At 34.2% G+C, this 20195-nt stretch overlaps 1 protein-coding gene across 1 annotated transcript in view; it reads right to left on the reverse strand.

The window, feature by feature from the left end:
- flfl (serine/threonine-protein phosphatase 4 regulatory subunit 3 flfl) overlaps positions 1-20195 on the reverse strand; it is a 283664-nt gene that overhangs the window by 148863 nt on the left and 114606 nt on the right. The window contains exons 3-5 of the mRNA XM_090376738.1: positions 15188-15447; positions 12734-12789; positions 4201-4299 (exon numbers count right to left, since the gene is read on the reverse strand). Of these exons, the coding sequence (XP_090232864.1) occupies positions 4201-4299; positions 12734-12789; positions 15188-15329 (297 nt within the window). The 5' untranslated portion in view covers positions 15330-15447. The remainder of the gene's footprint in view (positions 1-4200; positions 4300-12733; positions 12790-15187; positions 15448-20195) is intronic.

Consider the following 20195-nt stretch of genomic DNA (forward strand, 5'->3'; position numbering starts at 1 on the left):
ATAATTTATGTTTTCCATTATGGTTACATCATCTTCAAAAGATGAGTGGTGCTGTATCAGTCCAATAAAATTTAATGTTGAGCCAGTTTTTTTGGTTATCTGGATGATTTTGGATTAGTTATTCATTCACCTAAAATGAAACATATCAAGTTTTGCACTGTTTCTTCTCTGCCACTCAATCTGATATTCAATAATGTTTCACCTTTTCCAATATTCAGTTAAATTCCTAGCAGTAATTCTGAATACTAAACTCATTACACCTATACTGTTTGTTTAGAACAGTGTTTCTCAACCCTTTTTTAATAATCGTCCCCTAAAGGGCTTTTTATTTTAGACAATTTTTCCCTAATCGCCCAACATGAAATTTTAAACAAGAAAATACTTTATACTTACTATTTTTATTCAATGGGGTCTCCGAGCCTGATGCTTCTTATCTAACAGTTCGATGTTCAGTATAATGGTAGTAAGTTTAATTCTAATGTCTCACCTTCAACATATATCAATTTTGTTTCTTTCCTTTGTTAATATTTTATTTACTGAACTAAAACCACTTTCAACCATATAAGATGTTGGAAAACAAAGAAGAACAATGGCCATATCAGACCACATTGTTGGATAAAGAAGTTTAGTTGTTTTTGATCCCTACAACTCAGCTATTCCACCTTTTTCAAATTTATATTTGCATTCTTCATTACATTTTGATTCAATTAATTCTTGAATTTCTTCATTTAACATCCATGGCTTCACTTCAAAAGAAAATAAATCTGAAAATATATTTTTCATTTCATCTTTTAAAGAACCCAAATGATCTGAATAATTCTTAAGACCATTCTCGGTGAGAGATTCATTGATTCCAACTAACTCTTGCATACTATGAAATTGTTTTCTCATTAAATTGCTTTCAAATATTTCCAGTTTTTCAGTGAAGGCTTTTAATACGTGTTTGCAGTCTATCACCGTAATTAATTTCCCTTGAAGTTGGAAGTGCTATTTCATTAAGTTTTCGAAAAATCCAGCCATATAGTATATACTGTTTTTTTGTTTGCTGATCTCCTTTGCTAAATCTGTGTATCCTTCACATTGTAAAAAACTGATTATTGTATCAAAAAGGCTTACAAATCTTGTTACACAGTTTCCTTTAGAAAGCCATCTGACTTCTGTATTTAAAAGAACCTCAAATACTGTTCTTCATTATCAATACAAAATTTTCTGAAAATGCAATCATAATTGCTATGTGACTTTATTTATTGATTGTTTTAATAACTATACTGAGTGGTTGATAAAGAACTGGACTAATATTTTTTTCAACCAGATGATGTCGGTGGACAATGAAATGTACAGCACGAACTTTGGGACACACTTCCTTTAGGTGGACTAAAAAACATTTATGCCTTCTTCCAATTGTGGAGGTAGCACCATCAGTCGCACAGGATAGCAAATTTTCCAATGGTACTTGTTTTTCATCAAACTATGTTTTTACAATAGCAAAATTGTATGCTCCAGTACAGTCAGTTTCTATAGATTTTACAAACATATCTTCTTGCAATTTACAATCATCATCAAAATAATGAACATATGCCATTAGAAGGGCCTTATTGTCAGTAACTGTGAATTCATCAACCTGAATAGAAAATTTTCTTGTTTTTAGTTGTCAATTAGCTGTTCTTCAATGCTAACTGACATCTCATCAATTCGTCTTCGAATTGAATTGTTGAGCAACTTTTAAAATACTGGAAGGATTTTAATGCATCACTGTTGAAATTACAGTCTCTAATGCGGGTCATATAACAGTCTCAACAACTATACGAGCACAACTGTATGTATCAGTTTTTGCAATGGTTTCTGAAATTTTTATGAGGCGCAATCATTCCATCATCATTTGTTAGCGTCTTAAATAAGGAAGTAACAGTGTTACGTTGTTCAAAATTCTGTTTTAAATTTTTAAAATATTCAATATGTTTACCAACTTTATCAAGATGTTTCCTTTTTAAATGATCTAAAAGTCTTGATGGTTTCATAGCCTCATTTGAAAAAGAACTATTACACATAAGACACATGGGCTGCCTTGAGTCGAATCAGCTTTCAATAAAACCATAAGCTAGATATTCATCCAGATACTGTCGACAAATTCTTTTCAGCACTTGGAATGTTGATGATGGGTTGAATAACTACAAAGAATTAAATAATAAAATTTTTTTATTTATTTAACTCTCATAGTCCATGTCACTCACAAAAGCATTGTGGATCAAAAATAAACACTTCCACAAGGAAACAATAAATCAGCACTAATTGTCACTTAGAAAGTAGAAACAATAGACTGAAACATTTCCTCGTCCCATCCATGACTCATATATTGACCAACGAAACAAAAGAATAAATAAATAAACACGCCACACACAGCACCAATGTTGCAGCTGTTGGAAAGGTGCAAATGCCAAGGATTGCAGAGACATTACCTCTGAAAGCACATTTAATGCCTATGAAAAGTAAAGGTGGTTGAATTAAATCACACCCACTATCTTCCTTTTATCAAAATTTCTCACTCACTCCTAATATAATATCTATATGTTAGAAATCAGTCATCTCAGGGGGAACACAAAACCCAATGAGAGAAATTAAATATTAAGCAATAAATGTTGTCGGATAGGGTTGAACTTTGGAGGACCACAAACCATTCTAATATCCATGATTTTTTCACTCCCCAAAAACCAATTTTCGCCCCCTTGGGGGCAATACCACCCCATTGAAAACCCCTGGTTTAGAAGGACGTTGGTTTGTTTATCTGTTTATTGAATGTTGATTTTCTGTAAGTCACCAAATAAAGCTGTTATTTTGAATTATTTTTCTCTATATATTTTACCTTTAATAAGGTATGCATCAATTATCCAGTCTTCTGCAGCTTAATCTGCTCTTCAACCTATCATATCAGTAGATTATATGATGATGAAATGCTAAATTATAAAATAAAGGGAAGGCCACTGCATTCCAGATCACATAACTGTATTCCAATTATGTGATCAACTACTGCGTAGAGAATCCTTTTTATCAGAAGTTCTCAACACAACTCAAGAACTTGTATTTATATGATGCACTGTTATTGAGAATAGCAAAATGGACAGTTTTGCTTAATGCAGCCATTACTTCATTAACAAAATATAGAACTAACGCTACTATCTGACACAGTGACAGTGATAAAGACTATCATGAGGAATGTTGCATTCGTTTTACTGATTGGTATAGTGTTTATTGTTTAGTCTGCACAACTAATAACCCTGATGTTTACAGCCTTCTGTCACTTTATTTATTTGGAGTACACTTGAGTCCTGCAATGTGTTGGGTACTCAGAAATTCTGCAGTTCATGGGTCGGAAGCTTCGTTTAAATTTCCAAATTATTTCTTATTATGTTATTGTTATATTGAACATTAGTGCCACTGCTGCAGAAATAAAAATTGAATCAATACTAAAAACCATAGTCTCCTATAAATTGCAGCTTAAAAGAACATTGCTTTTTTAGGATTGCATTCATTGCAAGAATTTCAAAATTACTATATAATGTAAGTAGCTTATGGTCATACATACAAAAATCAACTGCACTTTCATTTTTCACTTGTTTATTAAAATTATTTTTGCAAAGTGTATATTAATATCAGACTCCTTCAAGGTAAAAGATTTGATTTGAATATTTATGGGCAACACTTAAGGCAATATGCACAAAGTCAAATGATATAAAGAAGCAAGTTATGTGAAAATATAAAATAACAGACGATACATTTAAGAAAGAAAAAAAATAATAATAAATAAATAATAATAATAGTAGTAATAAGTATTTCGAGTTTAAAACAGGGACTAGAAACTGAGGGTAGAGGTATGGATGAGCACAGCCCATCCACCATGTACAATGATTATAGTTTTGGCTCATCAAGTGATGCGTAAATTCTACATTATCAACTGGGTTGATACACAGGTAACATTTCAGGGTATACAATTTCATACAGTCTTTGACAAGTACATTCCACCCCTCTGTTTCAGAATGAGAGGGATTTAATTCTTTTAACTCGAAAAAACAGCTGATGTCCTGTTTCCAAACAGCAACTTTCTAAAAATTTGTAATCTGTATTATGAATGTTTCATTCTTTTTTTTTTTTCCAATTTAAATTTATATATATATAAAATGAAATTCAGTTGAAATAAAAACTCACTTGGCATATTTTTTCCCATATTTCATCACATCCTGCTTTTTCTTGAAAACTGAGGGCTAAATCATAATTGTCCCCTTCAGACCAAACTATTAATGTTTCCTACAAATACAAAAAATAAAACCCTTATTAAATATGCATAGCTAAAAATTACATGCAATAAAAAAAAAAAACTACTCAGTTTATACCTTAAAATGTCAATATGATAAAGATAACTAAAATATAAAAAAGGATATGATTAGTATTGGTAATGGCAAAGGATGTAAGGAAGAAAGCTTAGACAGCATCAGCAAAAAAGGAAAAAAAATCCACCCCGCCCTCTGGCTGAAAGTCAATTTCCACATATCCATCCTGCAGTTATCCTTTTTCATATAATGTCCCTTGTGTGGTTTGGCAGAGAAAGACTAAGGATGAACTAAGCATTCAGTTTACTCAATCCATTTAAAGTCTTAGATACTCCAACGAGGTCCTATCTCAGATGCCTAATTTCCAAGGGCAGCAGAAGTTTATTGATGTGGCTACTGAACTAGAAGCTTTTTCGGGAGACACTAAGTGGAACTTTATTTAGTGAGATAAAATTGTTTTTTGTAATTTCTGATTTAAAATTAGTAGTGTAGTATTTATTTGTAATTAGCTGATTAATTTGGTGCATTAGTTCTTTACTTGGCCCTTGTAATTGCTTAAAAAACTGCAGTCAGTGTTGTATTGATAAGAATGTTTAAATTTTTCCATCACTGTTTTAGTATTGATACAGGAAACACTTGGAGGTTTCTACGTAGTTTTGTAGCAGCGTAATTAGTATTAGAAAGAGGATTATAAACTATAATTTATAGCAATACATGTGTTTTAATAACTTAAGTTTATCGTGTAGTAAGTAACACACAACATTTGTAGAGTTTTCTATCGGTCATTTGCAGTAAATACAGTCAGTACTGCATAACTGGTAGTATAGTGCACAGTAGTGGAACTATAAGTTTTTAATTGTGATAAACAAGTAACTCATGGCTCTAATAATGTAGGTTAGCGTACTTTTTCTTTTTTAGCTAATAAAGTTGTTTGTTACTTTGAATTTGTTTGCTACTTATTCTTTATAAATGCTTAAGAAACCACAGTCGACTTCTGACACCACTGTTTTGTACTGATATGAACATTCAAATTTTTCTGCCATTGTTACAGTATTGAGTGCGTGGTAAGGGAATTCTGGTGTCTTAATGGTAGCAAACAGGTAGCTCGAAGTTCAAATCATATAGATTGGCATTAGCTAGATAAATTTATTATCTATTATAATTACTTACAACTTACAAATGTAACAGTATAGCATAATAGTATTATGCTATACTGTTATATGTAAAATTTATAATATAAGTTATATCATAAGCTTGATAGGAAATACATATACTGGAAGCTCAATAACATAATACATACAGCATAAGCTTGATATTGCACTATATATATATTTAATAATGTAAACTTCACAGCATAATACGTATTATTGTTGCATAATATGGTGTATAGTGTTATTACTGCATTAGGTATATTAATTTGGTGATGTATTCTTAATTAAATTGAATTTGAGGTGATCGTGCCTCAGACTAGAGCAGCAAAACAAGTGTCTCAAATTAGTGGGAGTGCCCTGAGTCAGGACAGAACTGTGTGTGGGGGGGGTATCCTCTGAATCACGGCCTTATGAAATATACTGCTTCTTTGATGTTCGTAGATCTATCTGGAATGGGACATGATATTACAAAGGGGGATGTCTTTGTGGATATTCAATGAAAAAAATGTGGATATTAGGTACCAACACAGCATCGTTATGGGCCTTTATGAGTGCTTGAAAAACAGGGTGGATGCCCTTGAAAGATTTAAAGTGAGAGAATACATTAAGTCTGATCTGCCCACCTCAATGCCACAGCTTGCACTTGAACACCAGGCAGCACAGTGGCAACCCCCAAGGTAGAATGCACTGGTCCCACAGGACCTAGTTGTTGCAAGTGACTCTACTGTCAAGGGAACGGAAATATATTGTGAAAAAGGATAGGCAGAATAGGACCAGAGTATGTCTGCCAGGGGCAAAAGTTGATGATGTTGTACAGCAGATATCATCTTTTACACAGAAGTTGATATTGTTGTACACAGTGGCACATAATGACATTAAGAGTAGGAAATTAAGTACTTAATAAGAACAGGAGCATGTACACTGAGTGGACAGAAATCATGGGATACCTACCTAGGTATCCCATGGGTAGGCCCAAGTTTCGTCCAGATTACTTGATGGTATACATCATGTTACTCAGTCACATGGTAAGGTATTGAGTCCACTAGTTCACGAAAGCAATCCACAGGTATTTCCATCCATGCTTGCTGTGCTGCTGTCCATAATTCCATCGCATTCCTGGGTGGAGGAGCCAAAGCTCGAATGGACCTTTCCACAGCATCCCAAAGATGCTCCAAAGGGTTCGTGCCCGGTGAACAGGGAGGCCATTCCATGGTGGTAAAACCTGTGGAATGCTCTTCGAACCATGAAAAGGCCCAGGTCTTTTTCACCATGGCTCTGTGGGTGGCGCAGTGTCCTGCTGGAAGAGTCCATTGCCCTGTGGATGTACAATGACCATGAAGGGATGCAGGTGGTCCGCAAGGATAGACACAACCTGGACCATTCAGAGATGCATCTAGATGTAGCAAAGGTCCGAACATGTGCTAGTTGAACACGCTCCAGACCATTACCGACTATCCACTTGCCTGAACAGTTCCTTGTTGACATGATGGGTGCATAGCTTCATGCAGTTTTCACCAGATACGCACCCTCCCGTCCACTCAAAATAGCTGGAAATGGGACTCATCGGACCAGGAAACCATTCTTCAATCATCCAAGGTCCAGTGCCAATGTTGTTTCATCCATATGAGACGTAGAGTCCTGTGTCATGTTGTTAGCAATAGGAGTGGTGAGTTGGCAGCTGCTATAACCTATTGTGGCTAATCACCTGATGGAGACGTTTCTGGAAACTCCCTCATTGAAAGTTGGCAGTGATTTGTGCCACTGTCGCTCTCCAGTTGGCTGAAACAATGCAACAGATGTCGACAGCCACCTTCATCTACCACCTTTCTCGGCCCACATGGGGGGGGCGCTATCCACAACGAGATGTTATTCCGGAAATGGCATATTCCTGATCCACTCTCGATACTGTTGAATGGGGATTGTGCAATTTTTGTATCACCTCCGCGACAGAGTGACCCATGCATCAGGCACCCACTATCATCCCTCTTTCAATGTCGGTTAACTCACAATGATTATCCATACTAACATCGGATTACTGTATACATGAATGCAGTGTACCTATATACCTGCCAAGTGGTGGTTTGTCAGCTAGTGAGAGGGATGATAGCATCATGTTGCCCAGGAACAAGGAATCCTATGAATTCTGTCCTTTCAGTGTATGCTTATACACAAAATGGTGATGTATACTTGCACAACAAATAAACTTGATGAATTTGAAGTGCTGGTAAAAATATCAAATTTGGATATTGTTGGGATATCAGAGACATGGTGATACTCAGATATAAGGGATGCAAAATTTAAATATGGGGAGTTCAATGCGTGCAGAAAGGATAGGAGGGGGTGGGGGTTATGCTCTTAGTCAAGAAGAAGGAAATAGAGTGGATTAGTACATCAAAATGTCTTGTAATGAGGATTTTAATTTTTCAGAGTTTGACTGGAACTTGTGGGTTGGTCACTTGCACATTAGCAAGACTTTTATGGATTTATTGGATGACTGTTTTCTATAGCAGCATATTAGAGAGGCAACAAGAGGAATTAATACTCTTGATTGATTATCAGCAGTGATTATTCAGGCATTAAGAGCCTGCAGATAAAACAACTACTAGGTGGCAGTGTATGGATGCAGGATTTACTTAAAGATGTAAATACCATCAAGGGCGAAGGGAAGGGTTTTACTTTAGTAAAGGTGACTACAGTGGTCTCAGATAGTTTTTAAATTCTATACAGTGGGACCAAATGATGTTATCACCTGTGAATTCTAAATGGGAAGCATCCAGGGATTTAATCATAGAAGCTACTAGGCTTTTCACACCAACTAAGAAATACTGTTCAAGGATTAAGCCTAACTGGATGTCAGCTGACCTAAATGAGACTCATAATGAGAAAGAAAAATGCATGGGATGCATATAAATTATCAGATGATACAGAAGACCAAGATACACATAAACTAGTCTGTAATCAAGTCATAAAGGAAGTTGAGGCAAGCAAAGGAAGATTATGAGAGATCTTTGGCAAAGATGCAAAGACTTCTTTACTTATATAAATGCTAGAAGGAAGGGGATGAATCAAATTGGCCCATTTGCTATTGATAGTTTGACTATTGATGATCATGATTGCCGAATGAATATTTTGCATTTACATCATTCACACACGAGGAATTCTTTAGAGAAGTAGATGCCAGAAGTTTATTAAATTCTAACAGGAGCTAAATGGTTTTGTAATAACCGAGAAGAAAGTGGAAGAGAAATTGTGGAAGTAACACATAAGAAAAACAACTGGAGTGGATGTGATCTACCCAATTATAATAAGGGAGGCAGCAAAGGAAGTAAGCAAACTCTTAGCTTACTTATTATGAGAGCATCATTGGATTCAGGGAAAGTGAGAGAATGATCTTTTTTTTTTGAAGAGGCTGGCCAGGGTCATTCAAATTCACTTTTGGCAATAAAAGGGCTTATTTTTAAACCGATATAGGAGCATACAAAACCCTAGGAATGCTGCCGAAGCTGGCAGTCTTCTCCATCCAGCAGAGATGCATCCATTCACTGACAACGCAATGAAATTTGAAGGTTATTCTGTTTCCCAATCAAGAAAAAATGTCATCAATTTCTGTAGCTCATTTAGTTCATATGTAGTAACATCCTGTTTTCTCTATCTATGAACCAGTAGATTAATATGACAGTACTATATCAGAATAAAGTGGCCTGCTAGACATGAATTAGAGCCTCACTGTTAATAAGCAATACTTTGCCCTGAAAAACATATTTGAAAAATTTTAATTATTTAAAGTGTCTTGATTTACCTTCCTTGGTAGCAAATGTGCTCAAATGATTTGTTTTTCTGATATGATTTAGCATTAACATTATTTGAAGCATATGATGCAAGAAAGCAAGCTTATATAGCATCAGCCAATAAAAAAAAAAAAAAACCTTCCCATTTCACCCATCCGGTCACCCCAAATGTTTGTCTAGTTCAGCCTTAAATTTATTTAAGGCTATCAACTTCCACAACAACAGATGGAAGTCTGTTCCAGCAATCAACCACCCGTTGGCTAAAGGCAAACTTCCGCACATCTATTCTATAACTGTGTTTCCTCAATTAGAATCTGTGCCACCCTCTGGTTCTTAATCTGAGTAAGCGGAAGTATCCCATCAGCATTGAGCCTGCTCAAAACATTCAAGGCCTTGCCTTATAGATCTCAATCAGATCACCTCACGGGTGCCTAGTCTGCAGACACTGTAATTTGCAGAACTTAGCCTTTCTTCATAAGTGCACCCCCTTTGTTCCTCTCACCAATCTTGTTGCCCTTCTCTGTGCTCGTTCCAACAGCTCTACATCTTTCTTAAAATGAGGCCTCCAGACCTGTATGCAGTACTCAAGGTGTGGCCCAACCATTGCCTTATATCAGTGGTTCCCAACCTGTGCTCCGCTGAGCCCTAAGGGCTCCGCGGCCACTCCAGGAAAATAAAATAGATAAAAATTGAATGAAATTAAAGAATTAGAAAACTAGAAATCGCTTTCTGAATAAAAATTTGCCAAGTTGAATTTTATGCATTCTCTAGCAGACGACGTTCAGTCATTTTGCTGCTATTAGCTTCAAAATTATTGTAGTACGAGACGGACAGATGAGGCAGAGCAGAGCAGAGCACCGGAGACTGGGTGTGCAAACTGGTGTACTTAGCTGATATTTTTAGCAAAATGAACGAAATGAATCTCTCATTGCAAGGAAAAACAGCCACAGTTTTTGATGCAATCGCCAAAGTATCTTCTTTCAAAAGGAAACTTGTGTATTGGTTGGAGTGCATGGAAAAGGAAGATATTGATTGCTTTCCTCTTAAAACCTTCTTGGACGAAAATAATATCAAGATTCAAGAAAAAATACAGAAAAATATTCAGGCACATCTCGAAGCATTGAAAGACTCGTTTGAACATTATTTTCCGACAGCTCAAGAGAAGGCAAGGTGCCTGATGACTTTAATTGGGTATTGAATGTGTTCAGCGTGAACAAAAAACCACCTAGCTTAAACTCAGCAGAATACGAGCTCCTCATAGATTTGACATCTCACAGCGAACTAAAAATCGAATTGGATGCAATAATTAAATTGGAGGAACTGAGTTTATTGTATGGACCTTATTATTGCTTTCACCAATAATGTAAAATCTGTTGTAATGCAAATGGTTTGATTTTTTGAACTTTGGGAGAACTTTTATGTATAGTCAAGTTTTGACAATATCATGTGTATTTGTGGTAGTTAAAAATAAATTGAGATATTATGGTAAATTTCAAAGTTTTTAAAATATAATTTTATTGCAGGGACATTGTACAATTGTTTAAATATCTCTTTACTTTACACTTCCTTATTATCTATACCCCCCCCCGTAACACTACTCTTAAATATTATTAGCTTGAAAACATAGGGTAAGCCTAAGGGGCTCCTCCATAAAAATTGATTCTAAAAAGGACTCAGTGGGTCAAAAAGGTTGGGAATCGCTGCCTCATACAAAGAAATAATCACCTCTTTGTCTCTGCTAGCAAAGTTCCTATATATCATTGACAAAACTTCATGACCTGCTCTGGCAGCCCATCTTCACTGCTCAGAGAACTTCATATCTGACTGCACAATTAACCCCAGGTCTTTTTCATTCTCCATTTATAGTTTATTAACTTCCTTTGGCGTAATAAAATAAAAAAAGTCACATTCATAATCAGAATACCCAAAATCATAAAAATTCCAAAACCTTAATTTTCATGCAAGAAATCAGAAGAGACAGAAAATTTTAAGAAATATTGTTAAGAACTTAATTCTGATTAAGTGCCTGACGTAGCCAAGTGGCCAGGAGCACACTCTCTTTGAGTGGACTGGGGGTTCAAGTTTGTGACTGCTAAATACGATTAACATTTGTATTGACTGATTTATTGTAAACTCCACTGACTTGGTGGTCGTGCCAGAGTATAAACAAGAACGTTTTTCCCACTTAACAACATTACACAGAACAAAACAAATGACTTCAGAATATACTACACTAAAAACATAAAATGGACTTATATAATTTCAAGAATTAAAACAGAAAATCTATCAGTTAGAATGACTGAATAGAGTTAGCGTTCCACATGACATCTAAATAGATGAAAGCTGATAATTATCAATGTCATTTTGTAACTCCGTTTGGTCACTCTGGTGATGAACTTTCTTTTTTTTATTCTTCAAATGTCAATACATTAAAAATTTAGTATGTACAATGTAAACAATGTTTATTTCATTATTCTTAAGTTGTTACACAGTTTTATCTGTAAATCTTACTAATCAAGGAAGCACTATAATTCTGATAACAATCCTTAGGTAAAAACTCAACTTCAGGAGAGATTCTGCTATGTATGAAGGCTTTATATATTTCATGTATTTTCAGGTCAGATACAAAGCTCACAAAATAAACGTAAAAAAACACAGCATTCTACAGATTACAATAATGCTCTTATGATATTAGAAAAACCGGATATTATATAGGATACGATATTTTCCTTTTTCTTTATTAAAAAAAATGATTAAAAAAGCATACTGATATCACAAGAGAATTATTGTAAAAATATATAAAGTGTAATGTCAGTATAACAAATTCGTGCAGACGAACAAAATATATTTGCTATAATGAAATTTTGTTATGCTGAAATATATTTTATTCCACTGAATGGGAACAAGATATAATAAGTGCAAATTTCAGATGATATAAGGTAAACAACTGTCCTCCTTCACACAAAATTATAACAAACATAACTGTAAAGATCTAACCTCATGTAAACAACCCCTGCAAGTTCCAAAATTACTCAAGTAAGACTTTAAGGAAGGTAGACAGATCAAAAGCCCTAATCTGGAGCAGGCAATTAACTGCTCAGTTGGTACACCATATCATTGCAGCACTGTCAGAAGCTAAAGACCAAAGATCAAAAAGTGTACATCATATTGTTTAAGGATTTTCTTTTTATGAATTTCATTATAATAATTATATTTTTTCATAACAGGATTTTTTTTTTTTGCACTAAACTGATGTTTTTCTTACAATGATATTCATTAAAATGAACAATTTTTACATAAATACATCGTAAATTAGCAAGTGATGGGAAGTGATTTAGTTATATCGAATATTTCATTACTCAGGCATTTGTTATACAGATATTTTATTATAATTTATGAGCATTATTGTAAAAAATATATAAATTTATAAGCATTAGATATTTTTTATTGTAAACAAATTTATTTATACTACCTGCTGCTTTTGATAAGCTGTATCTGGCTGTATCTTTGACTCCAACAACAAAGAACCTTAAGAGAAGGGGGAGAAAAAGATTAAATGAAAACCCCAACTACACAAAAAGTAATTAAGAATAAGCAAAATTTTTTTAAAAAAAGTAATGCAACACACTGATATTTTATATTCAAATTTCACATATCACCATTTATAAGGCTTGTGAATATTTCAAACATTATAATACCTGAGGTAATGTCAAATGACAAATTTGTGATTTTATTTATAAACAAAAATGCATTAACCAAATGACAACTGAAGAACCAATCAACTACACCGAACACTATATCATAGTCAACATATAATGCAAATTTTAAAAAAAATTCAGTTGAAGTGCCATTAATTTATTATGAGCAACAATATCACTGAAAAAGTTGCTGACAATATATAAGTGTGATTATGTTATATCGCCAATTTACAAGAAAGTAAACTTTTTTTTTTTTTCAGTATAAGTACATGCACAAGCACAAAGTGCTACATCAAAGTGAAATGGTTTCTAAATGATCACCATTTATCAATTTTCAAAAGACAACAGACACTGGCTATGAAGCCTGTTAGTTCAATATTTAGATTCTAGAAATAACATCATTACTAGCTGATGTTTGTGTTTCCCACCTGTAACTTGGCAATCAATGTTAGTAATCTCTCTTTGGGATTGTCAAATGGATAGATATGCAAATAACAATAAGAATGTCCATTAGATAATGAGTACGGCACATTATCTAATGGACATTCTTACTAAATTAGACTATTCATTTTCAATTATTCATATAAGTTTGGCTTTGTGTATATGTAAGCATGCTCACAGTTATTTCCTGGAAAAGGCAAAATATGAGAGAGAGAGAGAGAGAGAGAGACTCTCAAAGGGATAACAGCAGCATCCTTGTATGGTTTGAAAAGAGTGAATGTTTTTGATAATAGCTGTTTCAATGTAAATGGCTCAACTTCTAAACTGGCAAAAGCCACTGAGAAGGTTTCATGAAGGAAGGAGGGTCTGTAAAAGATTTACAGATTACACCCTAGATTTATGACAAAAACAAAGAAACTTACATATCCTTTGTTAAAATGAACTCCATCTTACTAAACAAGTTCTCTCTATCTACCAGGGGAGGCCCTGCTGAACAAAAAGTTTTCTCCAAAAGCATTGCACACTCCCCAATTTCTTGAGTTAAAATTTTCAGCATACTGATCCTTTTCTCAGACCTAGGCAGAATTGCAGTACCAAATACATTCTGCCCTAAATGCAACATGTTTTCAGTATGCCTTTATATTTATCAACCAAATCATCAGTTTGTAGGCAATTAATGTTGCCAGTGAATAACAATGCTTTATTTAGACTCCTCAGTTTTTAAAGGGTCTGATCATTTCATCACTTCAGCCAGGCATAACTTTGTTCTAGTCCATTTATCTTCATTGCAAGAAATTTTTCCAATTTTCACTTGTTTACTTCAAGTATGGAGACTGCACTTAAAAAAAAAAAAAAAAAACTCACACTTCTTGAAAGGGTCCAAAGATGGGGCAACCCACTTGGTGAGATCTGCAAAGAGCACGCATATGAGGAGAGACTTCAAATAAGTGAGCTACAGAACCAAGCAGTGACTACTAAGAGAGTATCTGATTAAGGTCTATTAAGGCTCTGAGATGTCTGGGGGGGGGGGACTTCACTGTTATAAATGATTCCAGAATTAGGGACTATAAATCAAAACAAAGTTACAAGAAAAGAGGTTTAAACTAGATCACAGGAAGCTTTTTTGAGGCTGACAGCTTGGAGAAATTCAAAGATCAACTGGATAGACACCTAAATAAGGAGGGAGTCACACAGTTTACTTTATTATTCACTTACTAATTAATACTAATTAGTAATGGCTAATACTAATAATTATTTTTTTGCATTTAGAACACATCTTTTATGCAGTACATATCATACGCGTCAATGTATGTGGAAATTGAATGGATCCACTGTTCATTCACTGCAGTTTTAGGGTTTTTTTTTTTTTTTTTTTTTTTTTTGTTAGTTGTTGGCGCATCGGCTTCTGTGGCCATAGTTTTTGCATTTTGTACTCTGATCCAAGCCCGAGGCGGGATTCGAACCCGCAACATTAGTTTTAGGAATTTAACCACAGCAAACAGCAGTGACTTATTCTACTCTCTTAATTATAAACAGCTTTAAGCTTTAATTTTGTTGAATTTATTTTATGATACAGAACAGATTTTATTCAACTCTTAGGTTGGAGAACTGGCGGTAATCACCCTGAACCAACTAAGTGATACAGCACATGTGCGCATGGTATATTCATGTACACTAGTATAGCTATTGCATTACTAACTACCAACAACAAATTAAATGAAAAAAAGTTTGTTAATCAATTTGGTTATTCTTTTTTGATAAAACTCTGAGAGAGAAAAAAAACTTACCATCTGATTCTGCTCGAACTAACAAAGACATTCCCTTCAGCCTTTCTACGTACGAAGATGATACATGACCTGTTCCTCTATCATCCCACTGTCGATCTGCATTCAGGGCATAAAGTTTTACACGTCTTCTTGTATCTGCCATATTTTTCTCTTAATATTTTGTCTAAGTAGTTCTTGCCTAATTTAATAATACATCAGACACACTGATGATATATAATGGTAATGTGACCATTCTTCAAGTTCTTGGATAAATTTCTTTTCTAAAGATTTAAAAAAAAAAATCATTAGACAAGCTACTCTTGTTATCTAAGTTCCAAATTGTCTTTTAATCCTTTAAATATAGGGGGGGGGGAGAGAATTTTCTTGGTACAGAATGGACTGAATATACTTTAGTGCATGCATTCCAGTTTCTATAAACGAGGCTGGGCCTAGAAGTGCTGAACTAAAATGGCACCGCACCTTGGTTTCTTGTGCAAATGCTTAAGTGATCTACCCTTAAAGCCAACCCTGCCTATCAGACAGAAGCTGCTTTTGCATACCTACTAACTTTGAGAAATAGAAAAACAGAAGAGCTTTAACAATCCAACTTTAGGCAGAAGGCTCAGGAACTGAGTTTAAGCATGGTTCAAAATGGCATTCTTAAGATTTCAATCAAAATTAATGATAACTAACTAATTAATACATGTTTTCACAAAGTTCCCCCAATCTGTTCAATTACACTCTACTGACTATTCCAAATCTTTACATTACATGACCAAGCTGGAGTTGACTATGGTTCATTATGCCAAATTATATGAACTGTTTACCACAGTGTAATCACATCAATCAATAAATTCAAAGTAATCTAATCTTCAATTACAAATTCTCTTAAAAAAAAAAAAAAACTATATATTTAAATTAACCTTTCAACAATGAATAAATTAACCTTTCAACAATGAATGCGACTATATATACAACTGAGAACAAACTATAGTAATAGTAACAACAGTGTTGCACTAAACTCCATGACTTTCTATAGCTGCTCAATTTAGACTACTAGGTTAAGGGGGATCATTGAAAGACTATATTGCCCTTTACCCACTCGAGTGCCTTGTTGCTTCCCCTTGAAAAGAAGGGGCATTGGTGGCCAAATTGCTTTTAATCTTTCCCATATACTTTCATTAGGCAACCTTCATTTTACTCTCTCTTAATTTTCATTTCAGTTAGTCATTGGCACTCTGGAATTATCACTTCTGAAAAATTTACTTTCATTCAATTCTATTGTTTCATTTGTGGAGATGCTAAATCTGCAAAGAGAGACACTGCCTCACTGATTTTCAATGTTTTCCTATTATTCTTTTTCTGTATAAGCAGACTTTCTTTTACTACTTTAAAATTTTATTGTCACATCAGTGTCAACAAGAATATTGTTTGTGTTGCACCTAACTCATTAATCCTACTTGAGGGGGGAACAGCACTGAAATTAAGACAAACAGTTACACCTCCACTAAAAATATCAAACTTTTAAATATATCTGTGAAAACATATGATAAACAAAGTCCAGATATGTTTTTTTCATCTAATGTTGTGTTGGCAAACACTTTAAAGAAGCAGTACCCATTTCAGCCTTCGTCAGGAAATCAGCACCATTCATAACGAAATCACAATTTTCTGAATTTAATACCATAAAGTTTTATTTACACAGATTATCTTAATTTGGTTCTATTATTTTTTATAAAGTTGAAAACATTTTTACATTCTGCATTACTGTGAGGAATAAAGAAGGATGAACAACATAACTTTAGATATTTTTTGCCATTTCAAAATTCCATTCACTTCGTGAATATTGGCTAACTCAGACCATTTTGCAATAACTTTGGCCAGTAACTGTAGATATATATTGTTCATATGAATATTTGTAAATTTACTTACTGCTTTTAAATTTTACCCATGGCCAAGTCTTGTTTTATTAGTGATCACTGGTGGGATAAAATAATTCCACAAAGCAGCAAACTGAAATTTAAGTTTTCAATGTCATCAATATTCTGCATTTCATATCTCAAAGGGAAATTATTAGTAACATAGCTACAAGTTGGAAGTAATCTATAACAGATAAAAAATAATAAAAATAATACTTTTTTCTTCAAGGGTGTTTATTAAAAATTTCATAGGTATTTCATACAGATCTTCAATTTTTTGTGTATGGACTTCATTAGAGTATATATGTAGACTGGGGGGGGGGGGGGGGTCATTTAAAAACCAACCAAAAAACAAGAAATGATGTAAAACCCATATCATTTCATGTATGAATTATCTTGAAATTAGTCCAGCATCTGCTGCCCATCTCATACATTTCCAACTAATAGCACACGGGTTTTAATATGTGGCAGCATGAAAATTTTCCAAGCTGGAGGAGGACCTATCCACCGTCAGCCATTCATGCCTGATATTGACTAACAAAAACTGAAATGGAAAAAATTCTTGGGAATTCTGATCCAGAAATTGATGACATAAAATTAAGGGATACATAAAAATATACATACAGTCAGTCCTTGTATAGCACAATAGTTGTGTTCCTATAAACCTTCGTGCAATATAAATAACAGGCCCTATGGGAAAAATAGGGTTAGGTGTCGACCACCTAAGATCGAACACACATTTGTAACCAAAACATTACCAAACACAAATAATCATTAAAAAATACAGTGGATTCCGGTTATTTGGGACACTGGTTAATCGGGGCAGCCGTTTATTTGGGGCAAATCTTAAAAAACAGAAACCAATCGAGAAAATAGCCAGGGTTTACTTCGCTTAATTGGGACAGCATGCCGTTTAATCGGGGCAGGAGACCGCAGCACTGGAGATTACCCTACGATTGTCTCAGACGGTACCACGTGGTTCGGTCGAAATTCTGGAGGTCACAACCATAAAACAATAAAAACAATTAGCAATCACCTGTTTATTGGGCTTTTCTGTTAGTGAAATATATCATAAATGGACAGTAAACTCGATCTTACTGAATTTGCAATAACACCGACAGCTGAAATTCTGTGGGTTATTATGGTGAAATGTGTTTACAACTTCCATGAAATCTTCAATCATATAAAAAAATTAATTTCCAGATCTCTTCATTCCTATTTTTGAAGCTTTGTAACTCGTTACTCCGTTCTCACTTGTGCGTATCATGCATGTTACTTGCAATTTGTGTGTGCTGTGTTCTTTGTTATTGATTGCTCATCTTTTTACTGTTTAAATTTTAACAACCATATACAAATGTCAGTGAACAGAAATATCAACTAGTTAGTATGTACATATTACAGTACGTATTAATTATTCCGATTATCACGTATCATTTAATTTTTTAATTGGCAAGGTAATAAAGGGTAAATTTGTGCTTGATATATCTTTGCTTATAGCCTGGGATAATATTCCTCCTATTTTCGCTAATTAGAATAGCTGTTTAATAGAATTAAAATTCAATTCACAAACGTGATCACAATGACCGGCGCCTTACTGCACATCGTATAGTGAACGGTACTTTACTATGTTGAGTTCGTCGTAACGTGAAAAGGGAGGGGGGGTTACATTGTATTTTTAACTATTAACATGAAACTTCGGATAATTGGGGCAGCCGCTTAATCGGGCCAAAATGCACTAGTCCTGATGTGTCCCAAATAACCAGAATGGACTGTACTTATGTATTTTATTACAACTATTATATAATAAAATATTGCTAATGCTTTTTCTTCTATCATAAGCAAACTTGTTCTTTGTTTAATTTTCTATCCAAACAGATGACAGCCATTCCATCTCTTCCAATTCTTTGTGTCTTGATCTAATGGATTTTATTATATTTTGAGTTGTTCCTGCTATGAAAGTCTTTTTATTTTCTCTGCATTCTTTCTAATTCTCAGCGTTGCCTCATTTAGGCCTGTAGCACATGCAATATCACATGTTCTTTCATTTTGTTCAAAGTGTTTCAGAATTTCATATTTTTTTCCTCTATGGACAGACTGGCCATAAGCCTTACTGGGGAAACCCCGGTGGGCCAGAGGCCAGTGTGATTTTGGCCATAAATGCTAGTATGAAGCCACTACAAATTTTCCCCTGTTTAAGAATTTTTTACCCAGTCCACCTCTGTCTATCCATATTGCTTTTCTTTTTCTCTCTGAATCTGTAGTGTCTTCACCAGGACACTTCCTTTTCCCACCTTTTAAGTATTTTACTCGTTTTTAGGGAATAAGGCACAATTACAAAATGAGGAGGCACGCTTGATACACATAAACAAAGCTGGCGCGCATAGCAACTGAATAAACAACACCGTAATACCTCACATTGTTTAAAAAAAAAAAAAAAACCCATAAATACAAACAGATAACAAAAATTAAATTATTTTGAAAAATGCATAATTAATGGTAATGAAATGAAATAGTGGTCTTGCAGCTTGCAACCTGCTTTCTACAATAACCAATGCAGCCTGCAACCATCAGCATTTCATCTGATTTAGCTCCTAGCCAAAAAGGATTGGAAACTCTTGGTCTAAGAGATGAAGCAATGGAAGCTCTGACATCTTTAATTACTGTGCCTTTGATTACTTCAATAAATTCTTGTGTCGACAGTCCAGAAATTGTAGCTTTATAAGATAAAGCTATACATGCAAAGCATGTACACCAAATACACCTGATAATGAACAAAGACAATGAAGAAATAGTAAGCATTACATGGCAAAGATACTTTTTATGAAAAATAAATAACACTTTCTCCACATATAAAATTTAAGCATTTTTCATTCCCAGGTTAATGACTGAATACTCACATAGAACAACTTGTGCTATCATTGTCCAGAAATAAAAGTAAACACATACTTATACTGGCACATACTTAGGCTAAACATTAACAGAGCCATCTAATCTTAACTTTTAAGTGCATAGCATCAAATTCATCAAGTCCATAAACGAACAAAATATCATATCTGAGTATTCTTAAAAAAAAAAAAAAAAAAAAACCTTTAATATTCTAAAACTAAAAA

This window comes from Mastigoproctus giganteus, chromosome 6 (assembly GCF_048544385.1).
Source record: "Mastigoproctus giganteus isolate SK-2022 chromosome 6, ASM4854438v1, whole genome shotgun sequence".
Lineage (NCBI taxonomy): Eukaryota > Metazoa > Arthropoda > Arachnida > Uropygi > Thelyphonidae > Mastigoproctus > Mastigoproctus giganteus.